Below are 18,388 nucleotides of genomic sequence, written 5' to 3'. Positions count from 1 at the left end.
GGCTCATGATAGTGAGAAATGCAGTAGCCTATGGCTGTCTCTTCTGCTTCAGTGCGGCCTCTCCCACGTCCATTCAGATGATTGGCTTCGTTGTTCCTCACCCCCTCTCCCAGGTTAGGCCTGGTTGGTTCTAGTCTGGACCAGATTCTGAATAAATGTAAGTGGGAGATGGAAACAGAGCACAGTGCGGCCAAAGCCTGCCAGAAACAAAGTAAGGAGTGCTGAGCAGGGCTTAGGTCCTCATGAATGCCATCTTGGTTGCCAGACTGTAGTGGGTATTTTGGGAGGATGGGAGTGCATTCTGTGGAGCATATGTGGAGAGTCCACGTATTATTCCACTTTATTAATTGTTCTGTAACGCTTTCCCAAGTGTTGCTTTGGTATTGTTGTCTAGAGGGCAGCACTGCAAAAGTAGATCAGAAATGCCCCCACCCAGAACATTTGTGTCACAAGATTTCCACAGGAAGCTACAGGGCATACTGAGCAGTCTGCCCACCTCAAAACTTTTGCAGGAGCAAACAGCACTGAAAGTGTGATCGCATATACCGCCCCGCCCCCACCCTGAACACAATAGAGCTCATAAATGTAGAGCTTAAAGGATGCAGTGGGGAGGGGGGGTCCATAATCTCCCAGCCAGTGGCTGGCCTTTACAGCCTGAGACAGCATCCCACACAAGGGACTAATAAAACATGGCCTACAAGAGAAAATGTCTTCATGAAAGAACTCTGCGTATCCTTGGTATATCCAGTCCTGTGCTCACAATACTGGTCCCACTGCAGACATGCAGAGAACTCCAAGGCCAGCCCCCAAGTGGTGGGGGGGTTGTGGGCTGAAAAGAAGAGCAGATGCCAAGAGTCTGGTGTCTGCCACTTTGAACAGAGCAGGCTGAGCAGGGGATGTGTCCAGGCTCCCTCATTAGACATGCATTTCCAGCTGGGCCTGGAAAATCATCTGCAAGCCCAGGCTGCATCTGCAACTCGGATGCTCCCTGTCTCCAGTTTCCGTGGCACAAAAGAGATAGAATCACAGAGTTGGAAGGGATCCTGAGGGTCATCAAATCCAACCCACTGCAATGCAGTAATCACAGCTAGATAATTCCTGACAGACGGCCACCCAACCTCTGTTTAAAAAGCTCCAGTGAAGGAGAGTCTACCGTCCGAGGCAGCCTGTTTCTGTTGGACAGCTCTTACTGTTAGACCATTTTTCCTAATGTTTAGTTGGGAGGAGGAAGGTGAAGAGGATGTGAGGTCAGCAGCCCTTAGAGTAGCAGTTTAACACAGAAGCAGGATCAACAGGTCAGCACAAGGACAGCCTAGGAAGTTTTTGTGGTCCCCATCCTCTCCTTTTACTCATGCAGATACACCAGCAAACAGAGTTCCACACTGATACTTCACCCAAAGGCCTCCTTATATTTTTAGTATCTATATACTTGGTGCAAAAGAAAGCGCAGATAGCCTGCCCTGAGCCTTTCATGTTGAGACAGAGGGAACACCCGTGGACCTCCAGAAGTTGTTGGGCTGCAGGCCCCACCGCCATCTCTGATCATTGGCCATGCAACATCTGGAAGGTCACAAGTTCCCCACCCCTAATTTCAAGGGAGAGCATTTTCTATCAGTCAAAGTTGGGATGATTGTTCCTGGGTGCCAGCTGCCTCTCCCTCTTTGCCTTCCCTCATCACAGACAAGAAATTGACCAGCCAAGAAAAAGGCAAGAGTTTGAAAAAAAAAGTGGGGGGAGGCCTTCCCGCGTCCTGGGTGAACTCTACACTCCCCCAAAGACAACAAGCCCCTCTGCTTCCTATTTGGGTTAACTTTGCATGGGAGGCTGCGTCTCCTTTCTTTTCTTCTCCTACTGACACCCGCAAGCAGATAGAAAAATGGTATCCCCTCAGAAATGAACCCCCTGCAAGACAAAGGAAAGAAGCTCCAGCATACCTTCATCCTTCTGCCAAGAGGCTCCGTAGCACAGGGTGAACCACCAAAAGCGCAAAGCCCAATGGAGGTCCCGCTCTTGCCTCCTCTGCAGCCAAAGCCAAACCCAGTCCCAAAAGTAACCAATGAGGGGGCTCCAGTCAAAGAGCCAGCCTATTCACAGGCAAATGCTCCCTGCTGAAGTGCCAGATGGAAGAAGGGGGCAGGTGGGGGTGCTGGAGAGAAGGGTTGGAGTCAGCGCAAGAGTGGGGGGAGGAGGAGAGGCTCCAGGGCCTGTGAGGGACAGCACTCCATTACTGCACCTAAGCAAAAAAGCTCTTACGGAGACAGGCAGCAAAACAACCCAAACACCCCCACCCCTCCTCCTCTCAGGGGTGCCTGGTGCTCTTTTGTCCTTGCTTATAGGAGATACACAGTATCTCCTATAAGAGATACTTTCCAGGAAATTAGAATGACTACTATTATAACCTACCCCCAACCTGAGGCATTTGAACTACTTGCTGACCAGTGGTGGCTTGTACAGGTGAATGAGTCGCCACAGATCAAACTTTACTGGCAGGACTCCAATGCCATCATTTTCAACAAAGGCAGTTCACACATTCAGCCTTGAGTGACATATGCGTTTCCATGACTGGAATTAGGAACTACAGAATGTAACCTGTGATTCTTTGGCAAAGAATCTTGCTTTTTCTTTTTTAAGTACAGAAAGTAGGACTGTTTTCTGAGAAGCTTCAATGCCGCCCAGCCACTTGCCAAGACACAGAATATGACCTCTAGTCCCAAATCTCTTTTGAAGCAGAGAAGGGGTGTCAGCTGCCTGAGTTTTGTTGAACCTGTTGGAAGTGCTGGATGCTTGTATTAAGCTTGTATTAAGGCCAGTAGGATGGCATGGGTATGGGTTCGTCTACACTTCTGCTTGTCCTGTGTCTAGAAAGTCCAAATGATTTTCTGATTGTCTTCAGCTTTCTAGGCACAGGTCGTAGCTGTTTTGCCTTTGTCCTGCTTCATTCCCCTGGAAAGCCCGCTCTTTCGCACAAAATTGGAACAAAGAGCAATGTGCAGAAAACCCAGTTGCCCTTTGTTCTGGTTCAGTGCTAAAGCACAGGTTTTTGCAGGGGAATGTGGCAGGGCAAAGGAAGTGCAAATGAGCCCTTAGGAAAGAGTTCCCAATTCTAGCTATCAAGCATGCATGTCCTATAATAAACATAGCTCTCTTATTTTCATACTCAAAGTCTTGCTGTGATTGCTTTCAGGCTAAAAAGCATCCAAACAAGGATCCATGACTAAGCTCAACTTCTGCTGTGGCAAATAAATGCTGTATGCTAAGACACACACAGAGAGAGTGCAAGCCACGGCATGGCAGTGAATCTGAACAGAAGTTACATTAGGGGACATCTGTCTCCCTCTACACAACTCACCTGGTCAAAGAATTCATACAGCTTGATGGTCTGGCCTATCCGGCTCCTACTGGCCTCCAGTTGGCTACAGAACCTCTGGAACTGGGTTCTGTACATCTGCAACTTGACCCGACACCCTGCGTGCAGCTCAGCAGAGGAAGCATCTTCCCACTTGTCCATCTCTCTCAGAGATTCCCAACCCCTTCGGCAATATTCCTGGAAACAAAGCCCAACAGCAAATCATTGCATCGCCTCTGGTGGATACATGCAGCTTCTCCTGGTGTTGCAAAGATCCTGAAGGCTGATTAAGCTGACTATTCCAATGTGGTCCTGGGACCTTTCTTGGCATGAGGACCAGTCCTGGTCATATAGGCCTGCCTGGTGGAATCATCATGACTCACCAACCTCTGGAAAGGCTGTAAAATGTGGCCAAAGACCAGGTGGGTTGAGCTGAGGGGGTCTCAACATGGGACAGATGCATGAAAGTGGCCTTTCCAGACTACAACTCCCAACAGCCCTAGATGTCCAAGATCAGGGATGATGGAAGTTGTAGTCCTGAAGATCAGGGGAGCACTATGGGCCCTTTGCCTAGCAATGTGCATGTGTGTGGAGGATTGGGGGTACATGACAAGGAAAAATAAGAGGCAGCCAGTGTATATGCCACAGCACTGCAGGCAAGAAATGTTCCTGCCAAAATCCATCTCATCTTTCCTCCTCACAAGAAGCTAAGCCACCCAGGCATAGGGCTTGCAAATGCAGGGGAAACCTCCATTCCTGAATAGAGATGAGAGCTGTCCCCAAGACATTTTTCACTGCCTCGCTTGCTCTGTTCTCCTTGTGCTGGCTTGGCTGCCCCACAGCTCCAGGTTCTGCTGCACTTCAGCCCCAGTTCCTAGTTTCCCCGCTAGGGGGAAGTCTTTTGAAGGTTTCAATCCCTCCTTAACGTACTTCTCATTTCCCTTTCAGAAGACTATTTGCAAGTATTCGATAGCTGGTTTTTTTTCTTGCTCTCAGGGGTTAATGTTGGATAGACAAGTTACTAAGGGTGTAAGGTAAAAAGGTAAAGGACCCCTGGATGGTTAAGTCCAGTCAAAGGCGACTAAGGGTGTAACTGGCCTGCTCTAACAGTAGGTGGTGATGTAGCCTCTCTTGTCACTTAGCTAGAGTGCATAGTTTCCTCTATATTGTTCAAAGGTCCTCTTTAACGTCTTATTACGGTTTCTTCTGCTGAATCTAGCTGTGCAGCATTGCTTACACAGCTGCTTACTCTTACTGTATTTTTTTCTCAGTTCTACTAGAAGTTAGAATGTTTGTCAAAATTTCATGACATCACAACAGCCCTTTTAACTGCTGCCAAGAGTCTGGAGTGCCATCGCAAGCAAAATCTCTAAGCACATTGCAATGCAGACTGGAATAAGGGAGGGGGAATAGTGTCCTGCAACTTCCACTCCAACACTGTTGCAAGGGAAAAAAGATGAGTTCTGAGCAGCAATGGAGAAGAAATTTGATTCAGTTGACATTTAAAGCCAAATCAATCATATTTGCAGTTTCCAAAATGTTATGAGTATTGAAACACAGAACAGTCCTTTGAAATTCATGCTTATCCAAGTTTTGTGCTGCTGTTCTCCAATCAATGTTTACATATATGCATATATGAGGAGAAAGGGCACATAAACATGGACTATATTAGTAAAAAAATAACATACAAAAGGGCATTATGTTAAAAGAAATCACTCACAAAAATGTGTGCATTAGTCTAAACTGCATTTAATAATGTATTTATTAGGATATATTTGCACTAAATGCTGAAGAACGTCCATTAATATTTTTTTTAATGCAAACTGCTGCAGAAATGTGGAGAACTGAATCTGAGATTGGAAAAATGAGAAAGTAAGGGCCTGTTTGCCCTGCGGTTTCTTAGAATTTGCATCAAATCAGTAACACTTGTCCAAAAGCTTTTCATTTATATCCCAATGTAGAAATGCAAAACAAAACCCCAAAATAAGCCATGTTTTTTATTGTTGTGTTAGAACAAAAGAAAAACCCCTTTAAGACCAAACAGAAATTTGTTCCCCTTCTGATCCAATCCTTTTTTGGGCACCTGAACAGAAAAACACTCATTTTCCCTTGTGGCACATTGTGCGAGTGTTCCTCTTTCACCGATGCCTCCTTGAAATAGCATGGAGGAAGATGTGGCATGGGAACCCAGAATCCCGCACAAAACTTGTGGCAGTACTAATCTGCACTGCAACAAGCAGAAGAACATGGAACAAATGGATGTGCAGATAAACCCCAAGAGAGCTAAAGTGGACAGATCTTTCCATCACTGGTTCTGAGGTATGTATGTACACATATGCATACAAAAATCAGGAGACTCCCAGTCTCCAGTGAGGACCCACTGCAGTTGCCCATGCAGAGTCCTGCCTGCAGATCCTAAGGATCACCAAGGCACAACCAATGTACAATGAAAGTTTTCTTTGAGCCAAGGTTCTTTAGGGCTTAGACCCAGAAGACATGGGTTGGAAAATAATACGGTGTTCAGAGATGTTAATTAAGAAAAGGAATGGAATTGTCAAAAAACTTTGGGAAATAAGGGAATAGATTTACTGACTGGATAATGAAATTAGAATACAGAACGGGGAGGTATGAGGGAGTCGGGGAAAGTAGGCTGAGAAAATAAGGTCTGAAACTATACTTGTTGTTTTTGTTTATGTTTGTTTTTTATTGTTGTTGTTTGTTTTTATATGTTGCTAATGGAAACTTCAATAAATATCATTAAAAAAAAAATAGACCCAGAACCTCTTTTCATGTCACTGCTCAGCCTTGGAATATGATATATTAATGAAAAAGTGTTTGCCTCTAAACAAAGCAGCCAGCCTGTGGATTTGTGCGGAGAGTGTCGGGAGAGGACTTACACTTGCAACGAGCTCAAAGTCCTGGAACTGCCTCTGTGCTTTAAGCAAGACCTCCAAAGAACCATCCAGCTCACTCAGCTCCGTGAGCCGTGTTTGACCCACATTCTCCATCCATCTGCTGACCTACAAGAGGCAAAAAGGTAGATCAAGGCCAAGAAGAAGCCTCTCCGCCTTCAGAGAGCAAAACCACACACTCCTGTTCCTGGAAAGAATGGGAGTCACCCCGCCCTTTGGTCTACTAGGGAATGAGTGGTGCCTCCTCCACCTCCCACTTCAGGGAATCTCCTCTCCTCTCAACCATTTAGCCTTCTAGATTATTATTATTTTTAATCTCTGCCATGTGATTCTGTGCTACTTTCAGATTTTGATCTCTTTTCGTGTTGTTTATTTTTATCCTGTTTTGTGTTGTAAGCTGCCTTGAGAACTTGGCTACATAAAAATACTTAGAATGAGTAAATCCATATGCTTGTCACAACAGAGGGCAGGCTCTGGAGCTCTTTGCTCAAAACTTTGAGTATGAGGTCTCTTGACTCCAGAGACTGGGACGGTGCAATTGTGGCACTTCACATTGCTCCTAGAGTTCCTAGATGCTGCTGCTCATGCTGCTAGCGCAGTCCTTATATCATGGATGTTTTTGGGAACCTTACCTGCCAAGCCCAGGGAAAGGCCCTGTCCCACTGCTCTTCCAATAACAGAAAACATGAGTCCAAACTGGATGCAGGATGCACATCTATCTACTGACCTCTAAAATGCAAGCCTTTTTAACAAGTGGTGTTAACCTGCTCCAGTGATGGATCACAGCCAATCAACCTCAACCCCAGGCTACAAGACTGAGTGGCCAAAGGAGGTGAAAGAAACTCCCATTGGCCCAAGGCCTGCCAATCACCACTATTTCAGCCCCGTCAAGATTTAATTTCAGCCATCCCAGGTGCTGTTTAGTGGACGTTCTGCTTCACTGTCAACACCAACCCCCGAGCCTGACTGTGCATAGTTTTTGGCCAGCACAGCAGTTAAAAGGATTGGGTTGTAAATCCATCTGAGCTGCCAGAAAAATGTCAACAAACCTCCCGGAAGCTTTCTTCAAAGGCTCCAAAGTCTATCACCAGCTCCAGGGCCTGGATGCGCTTGTTTGACATCATCACCAGCTGATGGATGCCCTCGTCCACTCCATTGTAAAGCGCAACAGCTGCCTCCAGCGCATCTCTGAAAGGGAAGCATGGCCCAAGTATCATCAGCTGGAGTTCCAGTTTCTTACAACCTGCTACTGTGGGTACTGCTTAAATCCCTGAGATGCTGTGACTCAAACAAAGGCCCAAGATTCCAGGACATTGGAGGGTGATGGGGTGACAGAGGAGGGCACCAGCTCATTGCACAGCCATGTGGCAGGGCAGAGAACAGATGCCAATGTCCCACTGCCCTCCAAGAGCTTCACTTCCCTTCTGATCAGGATGCAGCAAGCAGCTGCTGGTGTCCTCTCCTCTGGTTGGATTTGTGGGAGTGGGAAAGGAAGCTCTCCTTGTGAATGGCTGCATGGCTTGCCAGGCTGTCTCAAAGTTCATTTCACACCCAGCAGCATCTCAATCTGCCCTGGAAACATCTAAATATCTAAGAACAACTGTAGTTGGAGAAGGTAGTGTGCACACTTTTTTGATTACACTGCCACAACTGCTACCACCTCCACCACCCATTACTCCTGCTGACAAGATGACTGGCAAGCTTGCACAGAGACCTTTCCTGGTCCAGAAGCTCATCCAATCAATGAATTCATCTTCCCTTTTCACCCCAATCTGGGGCAAACACAGCCAACGGCTGCCTGTTCTGCTCTGTGCTGTGCAGGAGGCAGCAGTCACAGCCAGCCGAAAGGGGCCTTCCCTAGGCTGTACTCAAAGCCTTGAAGAAGGATCTGGTAAGCGGAGCAGTGGGGCAAAAAGTTTAGGATGGCAGAGCGCCAGTATGCCTTGCCGCCTGTGCTGAGCTCAGTAAAGGAGGTTACCCCACACATACTTTCCAGATCAAATCACCAGATTCAAGCAGGCCTACAACAAAAAGGAGACGCTTGAAGTGGGTTTAGAGCCTCCCCCTCCCCACCGGAATCTGTTTTCCTTGGCCAATGTTACTTTGTAGGGGGGTGGGGGGAAGGTTCCAACAGCAAGTGCCAACAAATGTCTTGTGTGATTCCAGGGTAATTTTAGACTCCTGTGTCTGAAAGTTGCTTTTGGCAGGACTCCTTTTTGGAGATTTCCTTACCAGGCTGAAGAGTCTTTCTCTCATTGAAGGGCTGGTGGGGGTGCTTGAGAAATAAGGAAACTGAACTCACTCAATTTCAAAAGCAAAATGCAGGCACTCTTAGCGGAAAGAGGACCGTCTTCAAAGCCAGCGTCTCAAATACGGGCCAGCAGGGGGTAACCCCTTTGTCCACTGGCCCTGGCAGGGAGAGCTCTCTGCCCCATGGAAGCTAGTCTTCAGAGTCTTCTGAGCCCACCCACAGTGCCTGAGCATGGCCACAGGCCCTTACAAGGCAAGCCACAGACTGGAAGGAGACCTTCCCAGGCAGAGCCAGGCCATCACTCTTGCAAAAGCATCAGAAGGAACTGGCAGCCTTAGGACAGCTCAGGTGGGAGTTCAGGCATGCAAAGTGGGGGTGATCCAAGTGTTGGCAGAATGGCCTGGAACTCTCTTGAGGGCAGTAGGGTTGATGCTGCACAGCTTGTTACTTGTCAGCTAAGTGGGGCTTCATCAGCTCTCTTGGGTTCTGAGCTGAAGGTGACTAACCAGGAGATTTCGGCATTGCAGGAGGTTGGACTAAATGACCCCCAGGGTTCCTTTCAACTCTACAATTAAATGATTCTAAAAACAAAGGCTGTTTTAAGGAGGAAGGGCAGGATATAAATTCAATAAGTAAATTCAATAAATAAGGTTGCAGTGGATAGCTCGATTAAGATGTCAACCCAGTGTGCGGCCAACAGCGTGAAAAAGGGCTAATTCTATGCTAGGGATCATTATTAGGAAAGAGATTGGAACTAAAACTGCCAGCATAATAATGCCCCATTATGCAATCTTATGGTGCAACAAAAACCAGGAAGACTGTGTACATTTCTATTCACCTCACCCCAAAAAGCATATTATAGGGTGTGAAAAGGTTCTAAATGATCAAGAGGGTGGAGCAACTCCCTTATGAGGAAAGGTTACAGCCTTTGGCTTCTGGTTCACTTCCAGGCATCTCCTTCAGCAAAGGAATGTGGAGTCTCTGGTCCAAGGGCCAAATATGGCCCTCCAGCGCCCCCCACTCGCCCACAGGACTCTCTCCAGGCCACGCCCCTTCCTGAGCCACACCCACCAGTACTGCTTTTGCCTAGGTAGAATGAACTCATATAAATACTTCTTTCTTTGTATGCATGATATATGCATGAACAGAAACTAGATGGCTGTATAAAGGTAAAACAAATTCACCCCCATTGCTTTGTCCACTTTTGCCTCTAGTCCCACTCACCACTGTAATGTGGCCTCTGGAAGGCGACCCAGAAGGGAATGTGGCCAGAAGGGAATGTGAAGAAGATTCCCCATCCCTGCTTTTGGATTCTGATTGCTGGAGGTAAGCCAACCACCTTCCATATGGAGGGCCCTGAACTTCTGTTCAAGTGCAGTGGAAAGTACGGTACCCCCCAAAGTAAAGCCCTGGCTCATTGCTTGGGTCATTGGAGCTTGCTTACTGCAGACTCCCCAGAGCACTGCTGGAAAAGCACATTGGTACAAAGAGCTGATTTGGTATTTGCATACTTAAGAAAAGCCTGCTGGATCAGGCCAGTGGCACATCTAGTCCAGCATCCTGTTCTCACAGTGGCCAACCAGATGCCTGTGGGAATCTTGCAAACAAGACCTGAGTGCAACTGGAGTGGAGCTTTTCAGCAGGCAGAAAGGTAAGGTAAACACAACAAACTGGTTCAACAGCAAGGTAAAGGCAGCCAGGAGCCAAGGACTTTGTCATGAATCTGAGTAAATCAATAAAGGCAGGGTGACAAGGGACCCCCAAGTCTGTACATGTGATCCTCCCACAGGAGCCAGACGGGTAGGGGAGACCTATTTTCCACTACACTGTTACAGACACAAGAAGCAGCAGGCAATCCATCAAGAACTTTTTTTTTGCTAGTCCTGTATACTGCTGAAAGCCGATGTTTTTCCTCCCTGTCCCCCTGAGCAGGCATGATCCAGCCCTGCTAGTGGCGAGAGGCCCTTTCTGAAAGCACATCAATAGAAGGACTGGTCTGTGCAGCCACATCCCAAGTTCAGAAGTATTCAAAGTACTAATGTGAGACTAAGGCCTTATCCACACTACCTCCCCCCACCCCCCGCTTTCCCTCAGGAAAACCCACGCTTTAGTGCTGAATTGGAACAAATGGCAATTGGATTTTCTAAGGGTTGCTATTTATTCTGATTTAGCACTGAAGAGTGGTTTTCGGGGGCAGGGGGAAGCAAGGGGGCAAACACAAAACTGCTCAGACCTGTGCCTAGAAAGCACGGAACAAGCAGAAAACCACTCAAACCCATGCTTTCTAGGCATGGGACAAGGAGACATGTGGACCAGCCCCAAGAGGGCATTTTTCTGCTTGTGCAATTCAATGCAATTAGATTCTGCAGGCCGTCACTTGAACAACACAGCACATTTTTGCCTCTCACACTTGTGCGTGCGCACAACAAATCCCTGCCCAAATCTCCAGAGTCCAGATAAGCAGACCTGCTGGTGTGCTGCAGACAGGCAGCTCTCCCTTCCTCATAGCCTGGAGTCCCAGGGCAGGGGGAGAACCTCCAGCAGGCAGAGCCAGAGGCTCTTCTCCTCCCACCCAAGGAAGCTGCAGAGGGAGGAGCTAGGGCCTGCCTGGGAAGTGGTATGAAGAGTGTGCAAACGGAGCACCTCTATGCAAATAAACAAAAAGCATTCCATCACTGAATCATTCAAACATGTCACTCACAAAACAGTGTGACATGGTGGATAAAGGACTAGAGCTTGCATCCCTCCTTGCCCTTGGAGCTCATTGAAGAGCTATGGGCAAGTCATTCTCAGGCTAAGCTACCTCCTTCTCACAGGGTTGTTGGGAGGATAAAACACCACGTACCATACTCTGAACTCCTCAGAGGGAAGGTTGGATAAGCATTAGATAATAAAATAATTTAATATGAGTCATTGTTATTTATGGGCGTCATTTATTTTTAATTTGGGGGCAGAATCTGAATTGCCAGAGCCCCTATGGCTTCATGCATTAGGGGGACAGAGTGGCAGTTCTTGTGTACTTGGGGGCCTTTCACAGCACACCCATCCTTCCTGCTTTTCTCCTGGCCACCCTCCCTCCCCACTCTCTGTTTCCCTATAGACTCACCTGTAGTCCTCCGTCAGAGTAACACAGGACTCTTCTTTCCTCAGGCGAGCAAGAAGTGCCCCTCCTTCCAGCTGCAACCTGACCAGCCGTCTATCATCAAGAACAGTCTTCATTAATTGCCTGTAGCCCTTCAGCAAGGCATCAGCCTCCTGAGAAACCAAGAAAAGCACACAGACCCTGCTCAGGGCATTTACAATCAAATGTTTTTCTTAACCAGTATGAAAAGCAGCCTGAGAAAATTGCCCACCCTCACAAGCTCCTAAAAGTGACCTGGGAACAGAAGATGAGAATCCTCCCTCTTTGCTGAGGTATTATGATGATTTAGACCCAGTCGTTTTGCTCTGAGATCAACTGGTCCTTTTCCGTCCTTCCTGACACAGGTAGGTGCTGCTCTGAGGCCAACAGAACAGCAAGAGGCACCTAAGTTTCACACTGAAAAGATGACACAGAATGGCAGAGGGCACTGCCTCCTTACATCCTGCTCTCTGCTGTAGTTGTGCTGCAAAGCCTGCTGGCCTGGCCAGGTCTCCAGGCACTCCAGGGTCTCCTCCCCAGCAAGCTGTCTCTCTGCGGCAAGAAAGAAGCACCGGGATGCCCAAGACTGACACACCACTCCCTTCCCACAATACATTCTGGGCAACTGTTCTTTACTTCCTGGAGCGGACCTTCATTTCTGGCCATGGCGGCCAAACATAATAATGATACATTGGGGTGATTCTAAATGTTAGTGTTTGTGTCATTTACTCAGTGCTCCCCTCCCCTTGCTTACTCTTCAAACTCTTGAAACAAGTGATGGTTGTTCTATAGACGGGAAGCAGAAGACTCACCTCCGCTTTCTCTGGCCAGCTGCTGGACTCCACAGCTTGGATAGCTTCCCTGAGGAAGGTGCTGGCATCTTCGCATCCATGCAGCAAGTGCTCCAGGCGCTGAAAGGCCAGCAAGCAGTACAGAGTTGACTAACAGCCCACCTCCTTCCTTGAGGCTCCCAAACCAAGCAGTTTTCCCCTGGGTTAGGGAGGGGAACGCTGGGAGCCCCAGAGACTGGTTTGGACTATGGCCAAAGCTGCTTATACTACCAAGCGGCAGCATTACTGGGCCCGGATGTGAGCATCACTCACTCACCATTCGAAAGCGCAGCCAGTCCTGATGGCAATACGGAAGGGACCCATCAAATTCCAGGGGCAGCTGCCCCCCTTCGATGTGCTTGTGGAGGGATTTCATGGAGGTGAGAAGTTCCCACTGAGGAGAAACAAACATGCAAGTGCAAAGCTGAGGCAAAGACCCCTCAGATAGGCCAATGGGCCAGTGAACTGGGCCCAGACTCTCCTGCTGGCCTTCACACCGATACCTCCCAGCTGTGCTGCATCTTGGAATAAGGCACTTGCAGGAGAGGTTCAGAGAGGAGAGAGATTAGGGCAACAAGAGAGGAATATTGGAAGGTTCAGGACAGAGAAAAGAAAGGACTTTTTCACACAGCATCATCTAGCTGAGCTGCAGTATTTTCTCCCACAAAAGGCAGTGAAGATCAACAACTTGGCTACCTTTATAAAGGAGGTACGACAAGCTCACAGAAGAGGGGAAAGCTATCAAGGGCTACCAGCCATGATGGCTATGTTCTGCCTCTATCTTTGGTCAGCAGTAGGGGATAGGGAGGATCAGAGTGATTCTTGGTCACCATGGGGTAAAAACTTGTCCCAAGAGCCAAGGGATGCTGAGAGCCTGGTGAGAGCCTGAGATTTTCCTTGAATGAAAGAGAAGTGCATGGAGTGAACACAGACTAACAAATCAAGGCGGGTGAAGGGTGGCTGCCACAGCCCAACCCCCAACAACAGAAACTCAAGATGACCAGATGGTTGGTGGCAGCTCAGCAGAGCAGCAATAGAGGAGCTACCCAGGGTCAGGCATGAGTTACAAAAGGGAAGCAATGCCCTCAGGTTTCCCCTAGTGATGACAAAGCACTCCTTATCTGGTCCAATTGATAATACAATCGTACTTCGGAAGTCGAAAGCCTTGCGAGTCGAACGTTTTGGGTCCTGAACACCACAAACCCAGAAGTGAGTGTTCCGGTTTGCAAACGTTCTTTGGCACCCAAACATCCAACGTGGGTTCCACAGCTTCCAATTGGCTGCAGGAGCTTTCTACAGCTAATCAGAATCAGGTTTCTGAACGTTTTGGAAGTCGACTGGACTTCCGGAATGAATTTCATTCGACTTCCAATGTATGACTGTACTTGTTTGGTGTCTTCTGCTGCTCTCCCTTCTTTCCAGAGCCTCCTTGGCTTAAGGCTTAAGCCATTTCTCCTCTAGCAACTGAGAACATCTCCCTGCCTTCCCCAGCCTCTTCTCCTAGTTTAATTGTTGTCTTTCCTTTGAGCTGACATATTGGCATGTTGATGCCTTCTGCTTGTCAGGTTTGCTCTCTCAACCTGAGAGGCTGCTTCCTTTCCACATGCCCAAGTCATGTGAAATCTAAATCATGCACAAAAGAGTCAGGTTGTCATCCTAAAAGAGGGAAAAGTCATGAAAAGTGACTGGGCACAAAACACTTTTGTAATTTGAAACAAATATGTTCAGATCTGGAGCAAGTTGACATTCTTCACCCAAAATAACCCATACAAACAAAAACTATGATTGCATGCTTTATTCTGAACTTTTGGTTACCACCAACTAAGTATTACACAGAGTAAACCAATTAAAATTAACAGACACAACTAACTTAAATCCATTAACTTCAATGGGTCTGTTGAGTTGAATGTAGCTGGAGATAACCTTTTATATTTGGAGGACTGCAAGAGGCCACAGAGGAACAAATATCAATGCTGCAGCTGGACCAAAAGGACAATTTTTGAGCTTCTTTAACAGCTTTGAAATAAGCTGTTTTGTCTCAGCAGTATCATGGAGCTAATGTGAAATTAATTTGTGGGAAGGGAAGAGAGAGAATCAGAGCAGCCTTTTTGTTTTTCCTATAAAGCCCCGTTCTTATGTGCTTTTTGCATTCTGGGAAATTCAAAATGGCTACAACCATTAAAAACATTTGGCTCTTTTTCTTCTCACTGGGAGGCAGCAGATAAATATCTACAGGAAAAAAACATTTTACAGAAAAGTGGGCTGTTCCCCCTAGCAGTTCCTTTTATTTGAGTGGTGTTAAACACCTCTCCAAATAAAAGGTAGTCATTGAAGCAGGTTTGTTAAAAATATAAAGTCACAGTGTGCCAATCCATGCAAACTGGAATGACACACAGACAGGTCCATCCAACACGTTTTCTAAAGTCTCCCTGCAACTGAGCTTGGAAGCTAAATAAAGGAAAATAAAAGGAAGTTGAAATCCCTCTACATCCAAACTCTGTGCTAGATAAGACTACCCAGAATTTTGCAACAAAGAATTGCAGAGGCAAACAAGCCTGAGAGTAAGAGAGTGAAGTGCTCAGAGATGAAAAAGGTGTGTGAATACCTCTCATACCTGTATAGAAGCTGGTTTTTCCAATCGAAAACTGATATCTTTCTCAACAAGCAACAGGGCCCCATGGATGCAGCGAGGGACAGCATCCTGAAAGAGCAGAAACAGAGATTGGAGGAGCCCCTGCTGTTGGCTTTGGCTCTGGTCCAAAGTCTTTTCTGGTCTTATGAGCAGCTGGGCAAGGATCTTTTCTTGACTGTTTGCTTTGCACAGACTTTGCTCTGCCTTCCTACAAGCCATTCCTTTTTTTAAAGTGAAAGAGACAAATTTGATGACCTGATGGGCACTGCCACCTGCTTGTTCTAACCGGGTTCCCCTGGTCACTCTTTGGGGTTGGGAAAAAGAGGAAAAGACAAAGGAGTTGGTAGCAAAGGCCTCACCTGCAGAACAGCTAAAGCTTTAAAGAGAGCTGGGACTGGAGAGCATCGACGGGCATCTACTAGGATGGTTAGGCCCAAAGCCTGGCACTCGGGCCTGGAAGTCAAAAAGAAGAGAATACTTCATTGCTGAGAATTCATACAAGCTATTCCAGAGCGCCCAACTCCAGACAATAGACTCTCAGCAATAGCAACCCTAAACAGCCCTCAACACACTGGCCCTATTTCTTATACCACTAAGGCTGCTTCTAGACAGGTGGAACCTGGCACTACCCAATTATTGCCCTTCTCTTCCACGATGCAAGTGGAATTGCAGCTGACTGTCCACACTGGTCCTCAGGGCTTTTATTTGAGGAAAGTTCATGGGGTGGGGGGAGAGAACTACCGCAAAAGGGCACTTTAAAATCATTCATAAGGGCATTTTAATCTTCGTTTTAAACAACTGCACATTTAAAGAAATAAATAAAAGTACATTTAATTAAATGTCATTAAACATAGATTGTAATAGTAAATTATTGTAATTCTAAGGAAACTTAGAATTTAAAATTTAACTTAGCACATCAATATTATTATGATTATGATTATTATTATTATTTACAAAACCCCACCCAGCATAAATCTCTGGAACAGACCAACATAGTTTCCTGTGTCTAGTGGACAACAGCAAGCCAAGGATCATACCAATATGTACTGTCTACTCCATGAGAATTGCTCCTTGATAAGTATGTACAGGATTGCAGCCTGAATTGGTTAACTTTAAAGGTGCTAATAAGGGGCCCGATAAATTTTCAGACCCATGGGGGGGAAAGTATTCCCCTTCCCCAACGTCTTCACTTCTACACATTTCCCCCAAAATATGGAATAAGGTGGAGAGATGTTAACTGGGCTAAGACCTGGGAGATCAGATTTAAATTTCCACTGTTGAACCTTGAAGCAGTGAAACCTTTAACCTTACTGTCTTGTCAGCCTAACCTACCTCACAGGGTGGTGGTGGTGGTGGTGGTAATGATGATGATAACAACAACAACAACAACAACAACAATAATAATCATAATATACCCTACCCATCTGGTTGGGTTTCCCCAGCCACTCTGGGCGACTTCCAGGACATATAAAAGCACAATAAAATGTTAAAAACTTCCCTATGGGGAAATGGAGAATCATGAGTGCAACCTTGAGCTCCTTGGGAGGAAATGAGGCAATTAATGTAATAAAGAAGATTTCTAGCCTGTCAACCCCTGGCCTGAGGGTAGTGCTTAGGCAAGGTCTGAAGTAATATAAAAACAAGTAAGTCTAAAAATCAAAGAAAAAAGAATCTGGGACACAACCAGGATTTTCTGGCCTGTGCACATTAGACTCTACATGCAAGTCTTTGGCAAATCCAGTGTGTGAGTTTCTGCTGGGACAGGCTTGCCTGGGTGGGCTGTCCAGGCACAGTGTCATCCATGCTCCTGTACTATGTACTGTATAGGCTTTACATACTATGTTCTCATTTGAACAGCCCCTTGCAGCTTACTACTTTTTGTAATGTCATTTAAAATTTGACAAAGCACTTTATCATTTTTTATCCTCTCAACTAACCAGTAAAGTAGGCCACAGTGCAATTTTAGCAAAACAACAAGAAGAACCGTACTTCCATCTTGAAGGTTAACTAAGTTGCTGTACTCAGGGCTTGATGGCCCCGATGCCTCCTGATTTTCAAAAGCACGGTATCTCTGCAAACAGCACACATGGAGAAGAAATGCAGCCTGCATAACGGGAAACACTAGAAGGCCTACTGGTGTGATACACATATTGCACAGCAGTATTTCTTCCTGCTCTAGTCACTCTCTCCTTCTTCCCTTCCTCAGTCATCCCACAAACCTGAGGACACTCCGTAAGTACAGGAGGAGGCGCATCAGCTCACTAGCATTGCAGTGTGGGTTTAGCCAAATTGTATTCCTCATTGTGATGATGACCACGGCATGTCCATACTTGTCTCTGGTGCCTGTGAATAAGGATGATTTGGTTAAATCTAGCTACGGGGCAGGAATTACAGTTATGCTCTTTCCACGCACAGGAAGCCCTTGGGAAATGTTGGCCATTGGCCATTCGCCTGGACAGGTAAAATGCAGGCAGACACACAGACTTTATTCTAATGAGATAACCTGTGGCTCCTAATCCTTTTAGTGGACAAAACACCCAGGGGGTTGCACCTTGGGCCTTTGATCCAAAAGGAAGTCTCTGTTGGAACCCCAACACAGAAGATTCCCTGGGCTCTCTTCTAAACAAGACTAACCTGACTTAGTGAGGTAGAAGAATGAAAGTGTGAAAGACGCTTGCTTTAAAAAAAGGCAGTTCACAGTTCTCTCCTTCTTTTACTTGGGTTGGGTGCTTTTATTTGCAGGATTTCCAGGCAAATGCAGTATGTGGAACACCATTTGAAAACTACTAGTAGTACTACTACCACCTAGTACTTAAGACTAGAGCCCAAAGACCGAAGAAATGGACTACTGGTTTATTATCCAGTTAGTTAGTTACATCTGTCTCTTGCCTTTCTACCAAATGTTGCTCAAGAAAGCTAACTACAATAAAATGCAAAAAAAAAACAATAAAAACAGCTGAAGTAAATCATTAACAGAACTTCCCCTCAAACCTCCAAATTGTTCTTGCCTCCTGCTATTACTTTTCAATCACTCTTTAATATATTTTAAAATATACGGTATATATTCTGCCACCCTAAGGCACTGATTGGCTTAAACAAATACATGGTTATTTAACATAATATAAATAAAACCAATACAAGAACCTGCCTTCACCTGTTGCCTCCAGCCCAGCAAGGGCCACCCAGTCTAGCAGCTGCTATTGTAAGCCTCAAGCCTCAGTTGGCTTTTCTCATCCCCACCTTTAAAAAGGAGTCTTAAGCATGCAAAACCATATCCACTCATTCACTGAAGACCC

At 46.3% G+C, this 18,388-nt stretch overlaps 1 protein-coding gene across 1 annotated transcript in view; it reads right to left on the bottom strand.

The window, feature by feature from the left end:
* The window catches only part of PLEKHG4 (pleckstrin homology and RhoGEF domain containing G4), a 33,992-nt gene that overhangs the window by 8,041 nt on the left and 7,563 nt on the right, over positions 1-18,388 (bottom strand). The window contains exons 4-12 of the mRNA XM_081921773.1: positions 17,312-17,466; positions 15,452-15,545; positions 15,075-15,161; positions 12,738-12,854; positions 12,443-12,541; positions 11,616-11,764; positions 7,308-7,446; positions 6,244-6,366; positions 3,350-3,544 (exon numbers count right to left, since the gene is read on the bottom strand). Of these exons, the coding sequence (XP_081777899.1) occupies positions 3,350-3,544; positions 6,244-6,366; positions 7,308-7,446; positions 11,616-11,764; positions 12,443-12,541; positions 12,738-12,854; positions 15,075-15,161; positions 15,452-15,545; positions 17,312-17,466 (1,158 nt within the window). The remainder of the gene's footprint in view (positions 1-3,349; positions 3,545-6,243; positions 6,367-7,307; positions 7,447-11,615; positions 11,765-12,442; positions 12,542-12,737; positions 12,855-15,074; positions 15,162-15,451; positions 15,546-17,311; positions 17,467-18,388) is intronic.

The sequence above is a fragment of the Podarcis melisellensis genome, assembly GCF_964234715.1.
Source record: "Podarcis melisellensis genome assembly, chromosome: 8".
NCBI lineage: Eukaryota > Metazoa > Chordata > Lepidosauria > Squamata > Lacertidae > Podarcis > Podarcis melisellensis.
Note: the sequence above shows the minus strand (reverse complement) of the source record. Positions and strands in the feature narration are given on the sequence as shown.